We start from the raw sequence: 20,818 nt of genomic DNA, 5'->3' as shown, positions 1-20,818 counted from the left end.
TTTTGTATATATTATTTGGAATAACTGAGTGATTTTTATGGCTGGCTTGCAATACAAAAAGGTGCAGAGCTTTTATAATTAGGATAATTTATAATTTTGAAGCTTTTCTTCTCTGCATGCTCCTGCAAATATGCAAAACTATATAAGCAAAACTATATTTATAAAAAGGAAAAAGTACTGCTTTAAAATATGATCCTATCCTTTGCATATTGCAAATGAAGACATTAGCTCCAGTTTTACTTTGAAATTCATGAACTTGCAAAGGAGCTTAGTTTCCCAAAGGATGGTTTTACTCACGTGAAATGCCAGGAATTAGAATTTGTTAGAAATGCGGGCAGGTCTTTGTTTTTACTGAGAGATTATAATATTATATGCCATAAGAGGCAGTAAAATGGGACTTCGTTTTTCCTTTTTAACATAACAGAAGATGAGGCAGGTTGCAGTATTAGGTCAAGGCTCACTTGTTTACCCAGCCAATCTGGTTTCATCTTCTTTCGTTCTCAATTATTTTTTATAGAGCTTTATGATACTAGTTAAATCCCTTCTTTCTGTCACTTGGATTCAGGAGCTGAGTAAAGCATGAAAAACATACTAGTTCCTTGAGTACAGTTTTCACTCTTTCTCTACTCCGCTTTTGTCAGAGTGGCTGCCGTGATTGCTGTGCCTCGCTTCCACTTAAAAGGTGCAATGTTTTCATCAAACAGCTTCCATCTTTTGGCCAAACAAAACTTCAGCAGCACACAGAACTGCCAGGAAAGCCAAACAGGAACTTTTGCTTGCTACTATGTCTCCCTGAAGCTGTTCCTCCACAACCACCTCAAAGCGAAATGGTTACTTTGGGTGAATGCTTGAAACTTTGGTGCTCTCAGAGAAAAAATAGGTCAGAAAAAGTGTTTTACACCAGAGTACTAAGAAAGAAAAGGCATCCTCTCCTGGCAGAACATTAAGGTTAGGAGTTTCTATCCTTCTGCCTTTGGCCTTGCAACTTTTTGTCCGCACTTTTAGAAATCGTGGGATTCTTTCTGCTAAAGTAAATGAACTAATAACTAAAGAATGAGAACTGGGAGACTTGTGGACAACTTAGTTATCCTAGTAGCCTTAGCTGAAGTCATCTTAATCTATTCTTTTGGAGAAAAAAAAACAAAACTAAAGATCACTTTAGCTGTGGGGTTTTTTTTCATTGGTACCTAACTTTGTCAAAGAAAATGAGAGGCTTGTTTTCAAAGTTTTACACTGAAATGAGCAGTGTTTCTTGTCTCTGTGTTTTCCAGAAGTCAGACCTCAGATTTCCAAACACAGACTAAAAAGCTAAACTTAAAACACTTGTTAAAAAAATTAAACAATCTGTCCTTTGTTTTCCTGTACTGTAAGATCAGTTTCACTCAACTATCATCCTTTCTTTCTCTTACGGTTTCTGTGTTCCGTTTAAAAACTCCCTTGCTAGAGGAAAAGAGAAAAGACTGTTTGATGTTGGTAAATGTGTCACAATGCAAGCAATTGGGTTACTGGTGCTGCTGCCTCATATCCAGGATTGACAGTCATACAATGTTGGTCTATGTCTGGGAAGAGAAAACGCTTAAGCTTTTCTTAAAGGCTAGACTAACATTCTCTCTATTATGTAGCTAGTGTCCCTTGTGTTTTAAGAGATCAAATTATCAATCAGGATCATGAATCTCTCTGGGCTAGCCTGGCAGTCCTGTTGGCTGGAGCCTTGTAGACTGACGAGTATCAGTCACTTGTTGTGTATCAATGACTTGGAACAGTGGTAGAGGTGTCAGGCCTATTTTCCTAAAAATCATGAGGTGATGAAGGAGAAAGCAATATTGCATTTGACAGACCTCATAAAACAGGTAGCCTTGGCAAGTATAAAAAGCCCATCGCAGGTCAGAGAAGACATGCTCCTATGTAACCTCTCTTCACCTCATCCCTCTACGATACTGTAATCATTTTTATTTTAAAAAAGCTTGTTGTGTGGATTGATTTCTCTCCAAGATCTATTACCTTGCTGGCATTTCAAGTTTTGTGGATTTTGTCTTGGCTTGTGGGGTTTGGGCTTTTGTGTCCTGGTGGCGTACCTGTCGTCCCCGTCCCCGTCCCCCCCCCACTCTGAGTTCAATGGTGAAAAAAAGTTGTGAACTATTTAAAAGATGGTGCTACTGACCCAAACACTGTTCCATTTAAGCAGGTTTTGATTTGTTTAAAGGCCAATATATTAGCTTGAATAAGAAAGTAGTGTATAAACTAGTGTGGTGTTCAGGAGTATATTAGGTTCAGAACTACCAAGTAATGCTTCCATTACAGATTAACTAGAGATGAAAAATCCTTATCATATATGGATTACCTGTTTTAGTAGTGTGGCTATTACAGCATCCTGTAGCCTGTGTTCAGGAAATGTTCTGCCTTTTCTTTTTTTTTCAATCATATTTCATTGAGTTAGAAAACCTTTGTGTACATCAGGTGCGCTTTCTGCTGGTGTTTCTGGAAGCTGGTTGTGGTCATGTACAGCATGACATGCTATTTCACATGTTTAGTTACAAAGCAGTAAGGTAGGTGTCCTGAGGTTCTTACCCTTCTCTAATATAGTTTGGGATTTTTTTTGGTGCTGAGATTTTGGGAGGATTTCCACTCCTGTGGCCTCATCTCATGTCCATTATAAAACCTATGTGTCGATCCTGCTATCAAGTGAGGCTGCTAGTCTAATTGTGTTACATCAAAATTCCATACATTAAAGATAGTTTCTTCTCTTACCTTAAACGTGTATGCAGTAGCATTCTAATAAAATTCTGATAGCACTGTTACTTCTCCTAAGCTGACAGTTGTTGGGCCCGAAGGCAATTCTGGGTGTTTAGTTGTTAACACCCTGTCAGATGATGGTGTAAATGAGACCTCGTCTGTTTTCCTTGAGGTGCTATCAGCCTTGGAAGTCTAGAATTTTAGTCTGATTTAAACATGTCTGTTTGATCATTCAGCAAATGTTTTGTTCACAGGGATTTCAATTAATCTTTACTCTTGGGTAGCTGTGTGAAGTTTTGTATCGCTGAGATGTAAAAATTACGTATCTACTGAAGAGCAGATGATGTTAAAGGTTCTACCATGCTAACAGCTGGCTCTGAGCTGATCCCATAAGCCAGCTCCTTCTCTCCCTACCCTTTGGTAGATAACAGCAATCTTCAGAGGATGATGTGGTTGGTTTGGTTTTAAGGTGCAATTACATATGGTGACCAGTTTTATGAGCCCACGTTCCCATTTAGAACCTCTTTTCTTTTCTTTCTTTGTTTTGAACAGATAAAATGAAATTCTGTGGGAAGTAAGGACTTACCTATGATATGTTGAAAAGATTAATATTGAAGTGTTTGTGCAAGATGATAACTTAACACTTCATAGTGTTTCAGTTCATATTATATAAGTATGTGGGTTTAAGCCATGTATACTGACCTGTTTTCTGAACTCCTGGTGTCTGGAAAGAATGGACACCTATAAGAGAAAGATTATAACCTTAGATCACATTCCAATAATTTTTGCTTTCTTTTATATGTACATTACATGCATTTTATACAGAGAGACACTGTATGTGTATATTTAAGGAGAAAACATGATTTTTCCATATTTCTGTCCGCATGAGCACTAATAAACCAGCACGTGCCATGATTTGGTCATGCTCATATTTCAGTGACTAAGTGTTACGGGGTTAAGCCAGCTTTCTAGCTTTCTGTTCAGTCCTGGAAGTTGCTAGTGGCATGGATAAAAGGTACAATGCAAATCTTTTTTCACCACTGGTGTCATTTTTAAAGCTTAGTTGAAAGTGCAGTAGCCCAAATTTGTTCATGTTGTATGACAACTGTGGCATTGAAAGGAGAATTTTAAGTTTTAATATTAGAATTTATTAGAACTGGATTACAAGCACAAGAGAAATAAAGTGAACTTCCAGGTTTTGAACCTTTTCACCTTGGGCACGCCAGGAAAACAGATTTTCGTTAGAAGAATTGGTGTTGTCTATAGAAGCATGATATGATGTTGAAGGTATCTGTTTTTTGTTTTCAGCCTCAAATAACCAATTCCTCTGACTTTGAAAGTGTTGTGTTTACAGTAGAATTTGGTTTGCATTTTGATAGTACTCACCATTACAATGTTGTATCTTATCTCGGAGGAAGAGAAGACTGGTTTGGACTTTTGCAAATCAAGTGACAAGATTTTGCAAGTCTGAAATATTACAGAGATTTGTTCAAGTAGAAATTTAAAGTACTTGAACTTTGTGGTTCTGTAGTCATCTGTTTGGTAAACAATCTAGAAGTATGTGGTAAATAAGGTTGCTGATCAGTTTTACTGCTGTAAAGAATTTATTTTAGATGAAATTGTGTTACCTCCGATGCATATGCTAATTCTGGTATCAAACAAACCCATATAAAATAGTGAAAGCATAGGGGTTTTTTTCCATTTCTGTTTTTGGTGAATATGTTAAGTGAGTATGAAAATACTCATATTTTCTCCCATGTATGTCTGTCCACTTTTGCTCCCAAAGTTATGTTTTATGTTCATATCTAGGATTCCTTGAAAACAGTTTCTTCAGAGTATTAATCAACCAGACTGCAGTTTACACAACTTAGTGAGGGTTTTGATTTCCAATCTAATATAATCTGCTGACACAGATGGACTCAGTGAAGCCACTGAAAATTAGATTCCAATAACAGCAGGGGAAAAAAACAGTAATAGCTAAGTTACTTTTAGCTCTGAATCTCTAAAATGATGCACAGTTTTATAGTTGGAAACTTGCACAGATGGAATGACTGGGGAATAGACATATAAAATGAGGCACTAAATAGATAGCGGTGGACTCCATTGACCAGTTGTCACTTTTTGTCTCCGTAGTATCATAATTTCACTACAAGTATTTAGGAATACAGAAGATGTCGTCTCCCTACAAACCAGTTGGCTGGTGGCTAAAAATAGTTGTTTGCATTTCACAATCTGGAGTTCTTTTGTTACTGATGTAAGCAACACTAGGATTTATCTACCTGTTCAGGAAATAGTCAATATATTGCTCTAGAGTCTTCCAGAGAAGTGGTTGAGGACAACCAGCATGTAAAGCTGAGTTTTGAGTATGGTGTAGTAATTCCGTGTAAGCACAAAATGCCAGCATATGCAATGATTTTCCTAGCCTACTGTATTTGAAGGGAGTATCTCATAGTTAATTGCAGGAGATGTAGACTTTGATCTTCACAAATTGAATTACTTGGGGTTTTTTCTTAATTTCTTTCTGTGTCAGTCTGGCAAATAATGTATGTTTTTGTTGCATGGTTAAGATTTTATCTTTTTTTTGTTTTGTTGCAGTAATTTAAAATACAATTTTTTAGCCTTTTGTCTTCCAAAAACCTAACAGGAAATTCAAAACCATTAATTTAATCCAGTCTTTGAAAGCAAAAAAAACCCAAACCTGCCAACAAAACAAACTGCTATGCTCCTAATAAAACAACTTGCCTTACCATAGTTATAACAAGGATGTTATAAAGAGAAGGATGTGTTTCAGGCAGAACAATTTGCTTTTCAGAATGATTTGTGAAAAGCCAGCTGATACTTGTTAGCTCTGCTGCAACTGTAATATCCTCTTTTTCAGTGTTTTCCTGGAAACTTTCAGGTTATATAATCTTTCTTTTTTTCCTACTCTTTTCAGAGTAATTCTGCAGTCCAGTGTTCAGAAAAATAAAACCTCTGAACCTAGCATTTCTGAGAGTACAGACATTACTAAAAGAACTACCAGGTCTGCTGCAAGAAAAAACAGTTTAAAAAGGTGAGAGGTACCCTCTTTACAGATCCAGTAACTGTTCTCTAGGCAAATACTTTGAGCTGGCATATCCATTGCTGACAGGAGTTTTTGCCACAGTTCAACTCCTCCTCGTAGCAATGGGAAATGAGAAACGATTTTATGGTTTATGTCATGTACTGAGAATATCTGGAATCTTAAATCTTATGTCATTTGTTTACATTGCTCAGTCTTTCAACTTTGAGAATTTTATATTGTAATTCCTAATGTGAGTCAGAATTACTGAAGGTGAGGGATTTTGGTAACAAAAAAAAGCCTTTCTTTACCAAACCTCTGCCTGGAGTAAGAGGTGGAAAAGTTGTTCATGGCATTAAGTCAATTATTAGTCAGTACCTGAAGTCAAAACTAACAGGAATTTGATGGACAACTGAAATGCAGTACCAGTGGAAAGGTGAAGTGTATAAAATGCATGTGTATACTGGTATGAGATTTTGTACTGAGACTGTGATAATCTGAACTGAACCTGTTATGCAAAGCTTAATGAAATTTTAAATTCGGATGGATTTATGCAAGACTGAAAGTGCCTTTTGGCCCGGAAGGATATGGCCATACTACTACATTTCTTTGTGTGTGCGTGTGTTCGTGCCCCTCTGTGGCAGCTCTCCATGTCATTATCAAAGATGAGCCTGGGAGTGTAGCTTAAAACAATTTCCAAGTAATTTCCAGTGGCTACAGTTGAACAGAATTTGTCTTGTGCTTATAGTGGAAAACTTTTGAATGTGTCTGTCAGGTGCTGAAGAGACTTACTTTTGTTGAGAAGAGTAAAAGGTGGCAAATAACATAAGTAGTTATGTAGCTTGATTTTTAAATATTGCTGAAAATTCCAGGTTCTTGTGCAGCTTTTTCCCCACAGAGCTTTTCTTTCCCCTTCTTGGTCCTGTTACCTTGAAGGTAACAGAAGTTATGAAGAATTCACTCTATCAGGCAATGGAAATAGTCATTAATAGTAGGCTGCAGTAAATTCTAGTCAGAGAATTTTTAACAGTGGCTATATGAATTACGTTTTGATTTGTATAACAGTATGTTAAAAAATAATCTCTTTTTCCTGAAATGCATGTTTTAATAAAAATCTGAAGTATTTCTCAGGGTTTTTGTGTTTGGTTGGTTGGTTTTTTCCTCCATTTTGCATCATTTTCACCATGTCAGTTTTGGTCCCAACAGATTGATGGGATTCTGCCTGCTCTTTTTATTCTTCATGCCTCTCCCAGTTTTAAGCTCCTTGCAACTCTTGGTAGCTGTATACATGCACATGTGTAATTGAACAGAGATTTTCAGTTCCTGGAAAACACACCTCCAAGTTGACCTTTGTGTTGTGTGAGATGAGAATCCCTATCCTTAGGAGGAAACAACAACCCTAAAATAGAGTTCATAGAAGATTTCAGTTATTTTGAAAGAAATCCTTTAGGTGTATTGCCAGATTTATGACTCTGAGGACCAAGGATCAGGTTGATCTCAAACTTCATGAACTACTTCATATTTTAATGGATTTTCTAAAACTTCTAGCCCAAATATTTCATTCCATATACTGTTTCTTTTCTTCTAACTTTTGAGGTCAAGGAATTTCAGTCACTTTATGCTTGGATCCAATAATTGAATTTGTCCTAACTAGTTATGTTACAGTTCTAGAGTTCTTAATTATCTTGTCATCTGAGAGGGCTAATTGGGTGCTGGTCCCTCTGAAGGATATTTTTATATGACTGTACAATTTCATGGACTTAGAATGCAGTACTTCGTTGTTAATCTTTATTTTTTCTGTAGCATTTGGCAAAACCTCACTCCTTTTTTTTTAAGCATTCCTTTGTTCTTTGATCTCTTTTGTTTTAATTTCTTGAAGTCTGTGCAGTTTACATTACCTCATAGTGCTCAAATTGATAGACCTATTCCAGATCAAGTGGATTGCAGGGTAGAGGAGAATAATTATTATTACAAAATTGAGATCATGCCCTAACCAACATCCATCTTTGTCAAGACCTTGTTGCCTTCTCTGAACTTCCAACATTACTGTGTACCCTTATTCTTTCATTTTCTTGTCTGATATGTTCAAGTGGAAACATCTTGCATTATTTTTACATTAATCTCATTTGTTGATGCTTTAGGTCATTTTAGTCAATTGTTACTGTAGATGAATCACATTTGTGACCCATCCTAATGCAGTATAATCCACAGAGCTGGGTAATTCATTTGCCATTTCATCCTTCAGACTGTTGGAGACACTATTATAGAATGATTTTTCACCAAAAACAGCCATTTACATCTGAAACACTGTATTCTGGCTTTGCAAAGAAAATTTAGGGAATTTCAATCCTATTCATAACGTTCACTGCATTTCCTTTGCAGAACATCTCTAATGTCAGCTGCCATCTATGAAAGACCAGTACTGGTGGACATAACACATTATATCTTGTGACTGAAATAACACTGTTGTTGAACTGCAAGAAATCGCATTATTAGAGCGTTATCCACAGTCTTTTTCTGTGGAAGCCCTTGTTTCTCCAGTTAAGACGTCTTCCTTGTAAATTTGGCAGTTACTGAGAAGTTTGTGTTCTTATTTTAACAAGGTGCATACATCAGATCCAAACCAACTGAATCATAGTAAGACACAAATGAAACAGTCTTTTCTGTGTTACCACACATAACAGAATTAGAACTATGTATATAGTAAGTAGTTGATTAGAAATGAAAACTTGAGTGGTGAAGGAATTTTGGTAGGTAGAGGTGCTTAAGGGAATGTAGGTCAAGTTATTACAAAAAAATAATTGGGAATATGGGGGGAAATGTATGAAAACTGTATTATATAGATTCCTTTACTTCTTTTAACCAGAGAGGTATATCACAAAAACTAACAAAGAGGAATAAGCTTTAACAATCTGATATGCTTTTGCTTTGCTGGGAATTGTAAAGAAACCCTCTGCACCCTTGTTCAAACACTGAAAACTACCTGCAGCATTTCAGAGCTTGTCTATATGTAATCTAAATCTAGCTTTAAAAAAATTAATGTTTCTTTACTATTCTTTCTACTTTTCCTACAGTCTGATACCTCAGAGGGAGAGAAAGAAAAGGAATGCTTTACAGCAAATGCGCTTAATGAAATTATGGTACTTTGAATCCTCTGTTGCTTTTCTGTATGGAACGGAACCTTTCTTCATGTTGTCTGTGATCAGACCAGTCCGTGCTTTCTTTACAACCAATATTGCTGTGTTCTTAAATGCAGTGACTTTTATCTTCTGTTTCTTTCTTTGAAGTATCGTTTGCTTATCGTTTACCTTGCCAGAAATGTTTGCTGGAAATACATATTGAGTACATATTTAACTTTTTTCCTCGAATATGTTTTATTTCAGCAGCCAATCCGTCCCAAGGACTAGAACAGTATTGCGTTAAACTTCAAATAAGCAACCAGTGTTGAAGAGGATATTCAGGAATGAAGGGGATGTGACTAGAGAGGACTTGATGCCATTCAAGGAAGATTACTTTGGCTCCATTTTTTAGGAAAAGTGAAACAGAAGAATCTCTTCCATACTTGTAGAATAAACTGAACTGTCAACATGCTTGGTAGAGACTTTCCTAATGTGCTAACACTTCCTCAAACAAAACCAACAAAATCTGTGTACATTTAGACTCAGGTGTAAATACTTAAGCTCTCTATTATAAAGAGGGCTTGCTAGTATGTATGATGCATGTGTATAAATTGTGATGGCAATCACTTAGCTGCTGACCACCAGAAATGAAAAGATGGTGGGAGCTTTTAAATATATAAATCTGTGTTGTCCATTCAGACTGGGCTCAAGTCTCCACTTGAGACTGAAAATCAATCACAAAAGCTTTTTTCTTACAGTATTGGTACTCTCCTGTGTTAACTGGCTATTCTTTCTTATTTTGTATGAAGTTTTTTATGAAGCCGCAGTATTGAGTACACAAAGTAACTATTGTCCACCAAAGTGCTTTATTTTCAAAGGTTGTGTGGTTTGTTTATTTTGAAAAAACTAACTATAAGCAATTAACTTGGTTTTAATAGTAATAGTTGTTCACAACCAATGGCTCTTTTAACTAGTTGTAATTGCTTTAAATCTGGTATGATTTTAAGGGGGAGGAAAAACAGCTTACCATTTAAAGCAGTGCTGTCAGATTGAAATGTCATTACTGTTTCTTTTCCTATCTTCAAGTCTTTTAGGTGAAACTTTAGATTACCATATCTAAAAGGTAAGAATGTTTCCTGGGTTTTAGTGGTACACTTCATAACATGCGGATGTCACCATTTTTTAGCTTTGAGACACTTAATGAGTGCAGCACACAAAAAAGGGAAAATAAGCTTGCTGTACAACTGAGATTGGTAGTGGAACTCAGGGGCAGGTATAGTTTTTAACATCTAATTAACACTTTAAAAACTACAGCTGACCTCTGTTAAAAAGCAGTGTAATTTTTAGAGGAATCTGTCTGAGACTGAAATTGTCATCCACTACAAGACTGTCTTCAAACACTGGCAGCATTTTTTCCCTACCACTTCTCACATTACAAAATCTCAAAGCTGGATTTGCAGTGATTTATAGCGGAAGTTTATAGCTGCGTATCCCTCAGATGAGGACTGTTACCTTATAGCCTTAAATATGATACAGTTATCTGTTGATTTGGTGACTCTTACAGTAGAAAGCAGAAGAAATGGAGAGATCTGAAATGTTAGCAATGGACTAACTGAAGTTTTTAAAGATACAAGAGGGAGAATTGTCTTTTTGTGAATATAAATGGGCAGGATCAGTGACTGGTTTCAATCTACATCTTTTTAAATTAAAATTATGCTTTCAGTTAGGCTGGTGATTTTTGAATGCCAACATGAATAACCACACATTGGCTTGAAAACATTTTCTGGCAAGAGCATTGTGAGTTGGAGGGGAAGCAGGATGTGAAGTGTAAGTAAGCTTACAGGTAGCATCCCTGAGTTTGGATAGTCAAAATTTGCAAATATGAATACAAAGAAAACAGAAGAGGCTTGTATAGTGCAAAATAAAGGACCATTGAGGCTCAGACCCCAAATATTTTTTGTTTTCCCCTCAGTCTTCCCCTCCACAACCATTTTCTTCTAGGTGAAAAGCACCTAAAAGAGAGGGACAGAATTCACCCTGATACAATGATTAAAATTTTTTGTCTTTTTTTTTTTTTTTTTTAAGCAAGCCATTTGTCCAAAGGCTGAAGTACACGTAACTACAATAGTAGGTATATTATGCAAATATTAATCTGTGTTTATTTTTGAAGAAAATTCTTATCTTGGAAGGCAGAAGGGATGAAACTAGTTAGGTGAGAGGTGAGAGTCAAAACAAGAAAGTTTTAGTAATATTTACTGTGTTTGGCTTTGCCCTTCTCTCAGCTGAGCTTCCTCTTTTAGCACCTTTGTAACCTAAAAATAATCACTCTATTTCACACCCCTTCCAAATTCCAAATTGGAACTTGCCTTTTTTCAAGTAACCAGCAGAGCCATTAGCACTTTCAGGTTCATCAAAAGTAAATTTGCATAAAACAAGTGCACAAACACACACAATAGCAACTCTAGCTAAACCAAAACTGCATGTTTGGCATGAATGTGTTTCAGAATACCCCTTCCACCACCTAGTATTAGCGAGAAACACATAAATGTGAAAGGGATTTTACATTTTAACTCTCCAAACAGCCTTATATGGAAAATTAACTCATTACCTCATTGTGTCCCATCTAATTGTATTGCTTAGTTTGTTCTTCTGAATTTTTAGTACTTTGTCTAGCATTTTTATTATACCATACCAAAGCTGTCTTAAGTACAAGAATAAAGAGTGGGCGTGGGTGAGGGAGCCCTTCGTTCCTCAGTCTGTTTTGAATTGTGCAGTATTATGTGCCAAAATGGAATGTGTGGCGGCAGCTGCATCACCATTGTACCACAGAGCAGCTGAAGTAAGTTATTTCTGCTGTCGTCAATTAGGAGTTTTTCCGTAGAAATTCTTTCCCCTCTTTCAAATACATGACAGATGGGATCTCCCTTGATCTCTTATTCAAAAGTATGCAACATACTCACAAGTTGTAGTATATTGAGTCAAATTGCTAGCTTCCATTCCAGCATCAATAACTTAACTCAGATGTTAACCCAGACCTTGTCTTCTTGCCCCAGTATGACAATAGAGGAAGTGCTGCTGATTTAAAACAAAAAAATAAGAGCTGTAGAGACTCATGCATTAAAATGGAAAAAAAGAAAAATGTGATGTTCACCAGTTTGTTGCACTGCAGTTTTTATATTAATGGTTTGCAGACTGTTTGTCTTGCATAAACTCATGTACAGACTATCAAGATCTAAAATTTCGTGACTAATCAGTACTGTTCATCCTGATTATTTTTAAATTGTATATTTCTAATCATATTTTTTTAACTTGGATTGACAGAATGGGAGTTTATTTTGCTGAAGGTATTTTTAAGATAAAGCTTCATATTATCTTGTAATATTAAGTAGTTCGATATGCATTTGTGTCTCCTTTGAAAATACTGCATATTGTATTTGATTTTATACAAAATATTGAATAGTGAGAATTGTAAACATGAATTGTGTAAAATTAAAAATAATCAGAAGTTTCTTTTTCTTTTATTTCCAGCATTCTAAAACAATTCACCACAAACCCATCATATCTGTACCACACTGACTCATATGTGCTCTGAAAAACGACACACACAATCGTATAGGTTGGAAAAGACCTTTAAGATCATCGAGTCCAACCGTAAACCTAACACTACCAAGACCACCACTACACCATGTCCCTAAGCACCTCATCCAAATGTCTTTTAAATACTTCCAGGGATGGTGACTCAACCACTTCCCTGGGCAGCCTGTTCCAATGCTTGATAACCCTTTCAGTGAAGTAAAATTTCCTAATATCCAGTCTAAACCTCCCCTGGCAAACTTGAAGCCAAATAATGCAAGAATCTCAGCTGCCTGAAAACCTTTAATTAAAGCACAAATCCTTAAAACATACACTTTTCTAATTTCAAAAATAGCAAACTCCTGGCTCTACATTTCAGGGGACTCATTTTGGAAAACAATAGTAATTGTATTCCCCCAGGGAGTGCGGCGAACAGGGAGTCACGCGGCAGTTCAGGCAGGCAGGGCATGCAGGGAAGGCGAAGTCACCCTACCAGCTCAAGAGGTGAGCTCATTTGGTAGTCCCCATCCCTTCAGAAGAAGCTAAGCTATGGTCTTCACTCGTCAGAAAGCCATGCCCTCTGTGCTCGCCAGAGTGGCTACCCAGACGGAGCTCCCACAAAAACATGTGGCCACCCAGGTCTCGGGCTGCAGGGAGTGCCTGGGCCTCTCGCTGTTCACGCATGGCAGCCGTGCGGACAGCTGTGTGAGGTGCAACCAGGTGGATGATTTGCTCTGCATGGTGGCAGAGCTACAGGAGGAGGTAGAAAGGTTAAGGAGCATCAGGGAGGCTGAGAAAGAGAGCGACTGGTGGTGCCAGGCTCTGCCCCCCTGAGACAGGAACAGGAGCAGCAGCAGCCACCAGTAAGAACCCACGATCAAGGGGATCCTCTGTCCCCCCCCACCGGGCTGAAGGCAGCAGCTCAGAGGAGGAGCGTGAATGGAGGTGAGTCCACGCTCGTGGCGGCAGGCAAAGGCCTCCCTGCCCACCTCGCCTCCCCAGGTGCCTCTGCACAACAGGTATGAGGCCCTGGAGGTGGCAGGCCAGGCAATGGAGGATGGGGATGACGGTCCATCTACACCAGAGGTGTCACCTAGGCCAGAAACGTGTACCTCTCGTATCAACACCACCTCCACAAGGAAGAGAAGAGGGGTTATAGTTGTGGGTGACTCCCTTCTGAGGGGAACCGAGGGTCCGATATGCCGGACGGACCCTGCTCTTAGGGAAGTCTGCTGCCTCCCTGGGGCCCGGGTGAGGGGTGTCACGAGGGTACTCCCCAGCCTGGTACGGCCCTCGGACTATTACCCCCTACTGCTCTTCCATGTGGGGGGCGATGAAGCTGCCACACGCAGTCCTAGGGCAATCAAAAGAGACTTCAGGGCCTTGGGACGGCTAGTAAGGGACTCTGGAGCACAGGTTATTTTCTCCTCTCTCCTTCCAGTTGTGGGCAGTGACACCAGAAGGAACAGAGGTATCCAATCTATTAACACATGGCTGGTGTCATTGCCACAGTTTTGGTTTTTTTGACAATGGGATGGCCTACACAGCACCGGGTTTGCTGGCGTCTGATGGGATTCATCTTTCTCAAAGGGGAAAGAGAATCTTTGCTCAGGAGCTTGCGGGGCTCATCGACAGAGCTTTAAACTAGACTCGAAGGGGGAGGGGGGTAATATCAGGCTTGCCCGAGAGAAGCTGAGGGAGAGGGAGCAGGTTAGAGGGAGCGGGTGCCAGCAAGGGCACTCGGCCTGTGTCTCCGAGATGTGCGGGGTACGCTGGGGCACAGCCGAAGTCGAGCAGAGTTGAGCTAGGGGATACTGAGGCAATAAGAGCCAAGAGGGAAATGCCAGTGAAACGCCTCAAAGCACACAAGGGGTGTTCCTCTATGAAGGAGACACAGACAACAGCCCAGCTGAAGTGCCTCTACACCAATGCACGCAGCATGGGCAACAAGCAGGAGGAGCTGGAAGCCATTGTACATCAGGAAAACTATGATATGGTTGCCATCACGGAAACGTGGTGGGATGACTCGCACAACTGGAGTGCGGCGATGGATGGCTATAAACTCTTCAGAAGGGATAGGCGAGGCAGGAGAGGTGGTGGGGTAGCCCTGTACATCAGGGAGTGTCTGGATACTTTAAGAGCTTAATAATGGTGATGATAGGGTGGAGTGTCTATGGGTAAGAGTCAGGGGGAAGGCCAACAAGGCAGATATTGTGGTGGGAGTCTGTTACAGACCACCCAACCAGGATGAGGAGACAGATGAACTATTCTACAAGCAGCTGGGAGAAGCCTCACGATCGCTAGCCCTTGTTCTTGTGGGGGACTTCAACCTGCCGGATGTCTGCTGGAAATACAATACAGCAGAGAGGAAACAGTCTAGGAGGTTCCTAGAGCGTGTGGCAGATAACTTCCTGACACAGCTGGTGAGGGAGCCAACTAGGGAAGGTGCCCCGCTGGACCTCTTGCTCACAAACAGAGAAGGACTTGTGAGCCATGTGATGGTTGGAGGCCATCTTGGGCAGAGCGATCACAAATGATAGAGTTTTTGATACATGGAGAAGCGGCGAGGGGGGTCAGCAAAACTGGCACCTTAGACTTCCGGAGGGCGGACTTCGGCCTGTTTAGGAGACTGGTCGAGAGAGTCCCCTGGGAGGCAGCCCTAAAGGGCAAAGGAGTCCAGGAAGGCTGGACATTCTTCAAGGAGGAAGTCCTAAAGGCACAAGAGCAGGCTGTCCCCAGGTGCCGAAGGACGAGCCAGCGGGGAAGAAGACCGGCCTGGCTGAATAGAGAGCTCTGGCTCGAACTCAGGAGAAAGAGGAGAGTCTATGACCTCTGGAAGAAGGGGCAGGCAACTCAGGAGGACTACAAAGGTGTAGCGAGGCTGTGCAGGGAGAAAATTAGAAGGGCCAAAGCTGAGCTAGAGCTCAATCTGGCTGCTGCTGTAAAAGACAACAAAAAACACTTCTTCAAATACATTAGCAGCAAAAGGAGAGCTAAGGAGAATCTCCAGCCCCTAGTAGACGGGGGAGGGAACACAGTGACCAAGGATGAGGAAAAGGCTGAGGTACTTAATGCCTTCTTTGCCTCAGTCTTTAATAGCAGGGCCAATTGTTCTCTGGGTACCCAGCCCCTGGAGTTGGAAGATAGGGACGGGGACCAGAATGGAGCCCCCATGATCCAGGGGGAAATGGTTAGTGACCTGCTGCACCACTTAGACACTCACAAGTCTATGGGGCCTGATGAGATCCACCCGAGAGTACTGAAGGAACTGGCAGATGTGCTCACCAAGCCCCTTTCCATCATTTATCAGCAGTCCTGGCTAACTGGGGAGGTCCCTGCTGACTGGAGATTAGCTAATGTGACACCCATCTTCAAGAAGGGCCAGAAGGAGGACCCAGGGAACTACAGGCCTGTCAGCCTGACCTCGGTGCCAGGGAAGCTGATGGAGCAGATCATCCTGAGTGGTATCACATGGCATGTAGAGAATAACCAAGGGATCAGGCCCAGCCAGCATGGGTTCAGGAAAGGCAGGTCCTGCTTGACCAACCTGATCTCCTTCTACGACAAGGTGACCCGCCTAGTGGATGAGGAAAAGGCTGTGGATGTTGTCTATCTAGACTTCAGTAAAGCCTTTGACACGGTTTCCCACAGCATTCTCCTGGAGAAACTGGCTGCTCATGGCTTGGACGGGTGTGCTCTTCACTGGGTAAAGAACTGGCTGGATGGCCTGGCCCAAAGAGTGGTGGTGAATGGAGTTTACTCCAGTTGGCGGCCGGTCACAAGTGGTGTCCCCCAGGGCTCTGTGCTGGGGCCAGTTCTGTTTAATATCTTTATCAATGATCTGGATGAAGGGATCGAGTGCACCCTCAGCAAGTTTGCAGATGACACCAAGTTGTGCAGGAGTGTTGATCTGCTATAGGGTAGGCAGGCTCTGCAGAGGGACCTGGACAGGCTGGATCGATGGGCCAAGGCCAATTGTATGAGGTTCAACAAGGCCAAGTGCAAGGTCCTGCCCTTGGGCCACAGCAACCCCATGCAACACTACAGGCTTGGGGAGGAGTGGCTGGAAAACTGCTCAGCAGAGAAGGACCTGGGGGTGTTGGTTGACAGCCAGCTGAATGTGAGCCAGCAGTGTGCCCAGGTGGCCAAGAAAGCCAATGGCATCCTGGCTTGTATCAGGAATAGTGTGGCCATCAGGACTAGGGAAGTGATCGTGCCCCTGTACTTGGCACTGGTGAGGCCGCACCTCAAATCCTGTGTTCAGTTTTGGACCCCTCACTACAAGAGAGACATTGAGGTGCTGGAGCGTGTCCAGAGAAGGGCAACGAAGCTGGTGAAGGGTCTGGAGCAGAAGTCTGATGAGGGGCAGCTGAGGGAACTGGGGTTGTTTAGCCTGGAGAGAAGGAGGCCGAGGGGAGACCTTATTGCTCTCTACAACTGCCTGACAGGAGGTTGTAGAGAGGTGGGGGTCGGTCTCTTCTCTCAAGTAAGAAGTGATAGGATGAGAGGAAATGGCCTCAAGTTGCACCAGGGGAGGTTTAGACTGGATATTAGGAAATTTTACTTCACTGGAAGGGTAGTCCAGCATTGGAACAGGCTGCCCAGGGAAGTGCTTGAGTCGCCATCCCTGGAAGTATTTAAAGGACGTTTGGATGAGATGCTTAGGGACATGGTGTAGTGGTGGACTTGGTTTACGGTTGGACTTGATGATCTTAAAGGTCTTTTCCAACCTAAATGATTCTGTGATTCTCTATTTGAATTGTTGCGATGCTGTTACCCAGTAAAAAACACAGATGGGGTTCTAGTTAATTTGTTTCCTTCCTCTATGATCATATAGTACTCATTTCTGGAAACAGGCATCATATTAAATACTCTATACTGTAATACTTACCAGGACAGAGATTACCCTTGGCAGCAGCTATTATTAATGCAAGAAAATCTGAAGTGATTGGTGCCGACAGCAGGAAGATAGACATTATGCAAATGCTGAAGCAGACCAATTCTCACCATTGTGAGCTTGCTTTTACCTCCATCAGTGCTTTGATGCCATTCTTTTAAGAGGGATCAGCCTTCTCATTACCCCTCCTTCAAACAGTTTCTCTCTAGACCCACTTGTCTTTCTTCCCAAGTTTGAGTTCTGCCATTACCAGATTCATCTTTCACTGTTCTTCCCAAAATGTCATGGTCCTAGTACTCTACTCACTACTCACAACAGGTTACGTTTGTCCTGGTATCATGCTTCTAGGTACTTTTTGTCAATATCTTCCACACCAACATCATCTCTATTTAAGTGAACTATTATGTAATGTTGGTTTGTTGGGTTTTCTTCCCCCTTATTTGAAGGGTTCCTTCCCTTCCTCCCACCTATCAGACCTTTTCCAGCCGATGGTCTTCTTCCACTTCAGTGGAACCTTCATTGAAAAGGTTACTAGGTTTTACTTTTCCCACAATAGCTTCCAAGGTCCAGAGCCTTTGGTAGAGTGAGGAAAACCTCTGAAAACAGCATTCAATCCATAAGCAACAGAAATATAGCCAAACCACTCACAAGCACAGAATTCCTGGATTATAGCATGTCAACTTATTTTTTCTCTTGTCGGAAGAGAATAAATCTGTACCTCGCTGCTGCTATGTTTACCTTTTGTCAGAGCTATCCTGCTAGTTCAATTACATTATGCAAAACTCAGTATCTTTCATTTAAATAGTAACTACTGTGCAAATCTAGACAGAGAAACTACCACTGCTAAAAGCAGACAGCAGCTTATTCAGTCCTCCTAAGTAGCTGTAAAACATTGTAGACACAAAATACAGATATTCACACTGGCTACCCAAACAGGGACAGCAAAAACTGTATTCAATTCACTAAGTGCTAGTTTGTCTCGAACATAATGCTGCCATTAAATGTGATGCAGTATTTAAGGCTGCTCTGAAGACGCAGCTATCTGCAACATTCGCTGCATCACATCTTTAAAAAGGCATTTGTTTGCAGGCAAATAAAACCTAGCTGAAGATTTAATGTATTTCACATTAAATTCTAAGAAATAGAGCCAAAGTGTAACAGTTGTTACTTCTTGCAAAGACTGAAGGTTTTCCCCCTCCAAGCAAACTGTTCAGTACTTGCCCAGCGTATGTTACTGAAAGAGAAGAGCTCTAATTCCATGCCTGTTATTGACTGAAATGTACTTTTTCTGCAAAAATAACCATGTTTCACATTCAATTGTTGATCCAGTGACAACTCAGTGTTACATTACTTTCAACACTGCATATATATGTGTGTGTGTATATATATATATTTACGTGGATGTGTGTGTATGTGCACATGTGCCTGTGACAGCTCTGAAGGGAAAAAAAATGGCTTGAACATTATGTAAGAATAATCTTAATGACATAAGTACACTAGGGCTACAGATTTTGGTTGGGGCCCAAAGGCTGCACATACCCCCAGCCCTGTTTTCACATGAAAAAGTGTAACCAGAGCTGAGAGCTCATCTCCCTTGGGCTCAATTGCCTAATACTCCTATTTAGCAATTAAAGTTTTTTACCAGGGCTTTTTACTTTTGAGTCTTTTTAGTTATTCTTTAGTCTTGTTAAGCACAGATGTTCCTCTCCTCTTTCCTTTAAAGGCACTTTCATAGTAATATACTCTTGCCAATCCTATACCACGGTACTATCAACACTATCATATATAAATAACAGTTGTGGACAGAGGTGAATTCCTTTCTTTGCAAACTTACTGTGATTTACATTAATCTAAAAACTCAAAGCTGAAATGCAGTGGCTTTTTCCTATTCCACGCCCTACAGTAATCCTAACAGCAGAGTACCTGGTAGCAGTGCATTAAAGAGTAACATGACTAAGATCTGCAACACAATTTAATCTCTTCCCGAGATCCATGCCATGTTTTACTAGTGTTTGTGTATATATTTACACCTGCTACCATTTGCTTTACATGAAGGAGTAAAGCTAAACCAGGAGTGACTGTTAGCAGCAGACATGTGCTCAACAGGTACAGATATTTTGGTACCTTAAATATGACAGATGACTGAGATTCAGTAAGTTCTCTTTTCTCAGCTAGGCAAAAGAATCTGATCACTCTCACCACTTACAATTAGTAATTTCTTCTCTATACTTAGATACTATCAACTAGAGAAAGTCTTAAGCCATATGCAAGTCCGACAGACTGAAAAGAGAAAATTGTCACACCTAGATGCTCTAAGACACTTCTGGCTTAACGAGCAGTAACCAAGTACACTAAACCTCATTCTCACGAAGTGTTGGGTAAGATGGGTTGGGGGGTTTTGTTTGTTTGTTTTGAGGTTGTGGTGGGTTTTTTTTACTGAACAGTCTTAAAACCAGCTCACCTTTTTTTTTTTTTAAGCCAGGGGTTGTTAAACAATCTGCTGACCAAATGCTGATTATACAGATACACTTTGACAAGTCCTTTAAAGCATTCCCCAAAGAACTTATCTGTCATTCTCTTCTGAAAAACAGATCAAAGTTAGAGGAGTAAACAGTAACTTTGCAGCAGCAGGAACCAGACTGAAAAACAAAACAATCCTTTCAGCCTTCCCAGAGAACAGTCGGAACTGAATCAACTGCATTACACCAGATTCAGCCCAGTAGCATAACAAGGTTTCATATTTTTAGTAGAAAAAGGAAGGGTTGCTTTCCTTAGGAAAAAGATGTGTTAGTAAAAGGAGAGGCTTCACCTTCAAAACACGATGGAAAATAGAGGTGAGCCTTGCAAAGAAGCTCTCCACACCTATACATACACTCATCCCTGCAAGCAAAAATGTAAATAAAATTTCAGACACATTCTTCCTTGTCCGACGGGATAAGGAAGGGAAGAACAAGCAAAAAAATTCCAAGAACCCCATACACAAAATCACTTCTGTTCTACAATCATGAAATTGCCATTTTTGGCAGAAACACCCACATACCTATTAAAAGAGCAGTAGCAGTGATTTCAAGTAGTAGCTTGCTCCTACAAGGTGAAAGAGTCATTTATGTTATTTCACCCAGTTCAGTTATTCAAAAAGCAGCAGCATGGGTTTCTCTAACACCAGCACTTAATTTGCTTTTGCACATTCTTTCTACTACAAGTTGTCAGAGTATCTCTATGTCACTAAAATGAGCTCCTTGCGGAATCCAAAATCTCATGTTATAGCAAATCATCATATAGTAATTTAACAATGTAAGAAAAGTCCTTTGGGCAGCACTACTTTGCAGACCATCTGTTTGGAGCATACAGAAAACAGTCAGTAGTCCTTCTAGGACGATTACATCCTACTTGTGTAAAGCCTTACACTGAGATAACAGTTATTTAAGCTTCTGAATACTCTTAGAGCTTACTCCA

The 20,818-nt window shown here is 40.4% G+C and overlaps 1 protein-coding gene across 7 annotated transcripts in view; it reads left to right on the top strand.

Annotated features, from left to right (window-relative positions):
* Positions 1-12,360, top strand: part of CDC14B (cell division cycle 14B) — a 48,329-nt gene extending 35,969 nt beyond the window's left edge. For 2 of the 7 annotated variants that reach the window (XM_075527015.1, XM_075527013.1), the window contains one exon: positions 9,157-12,360. In XM_075527015.1, the coding sequence (XP_075383130.1) occupies positions 9,157-9,196 (40 nt within the window). In that variant the 3' untranslated portion in view covers positions 9,197-12,360. Of the gene's footprint in view, positions 1-5,668; positions 5,786-8,847; positions 8,914-9,156 lie in introns of those variants that run through there. The other 5 variants (XM_075527010.1, XM_075527012.1, XM_075527011.1 and 2 more) reach the window with 5 other exon arrangements.
* The last annotated feature ends 8,458 nt before the right edge of the window (positions 12,361-20,818 follow it).

The sequence above is a fragment of the Mycteria americana genome, chromosome Z, assembly GCF_035582795.1.
Source record: "Mycteria americana isolate JAX WOST 10 ecotype Jacksonville Zoo and Gardens chromosome Z, USCA_MyAme_1.0, whole genome shotgun sequence".
NCBI lineage: Eukaryota > Metazoa > Chordata > Aves > Ciconiiformes > Ciconiidae > Mycteria > Mycteria americana.
Note: the sequence above shows the minus strand (reverse complement) of the source record. Positions and strands in the feature narration are given on the sequence as shown.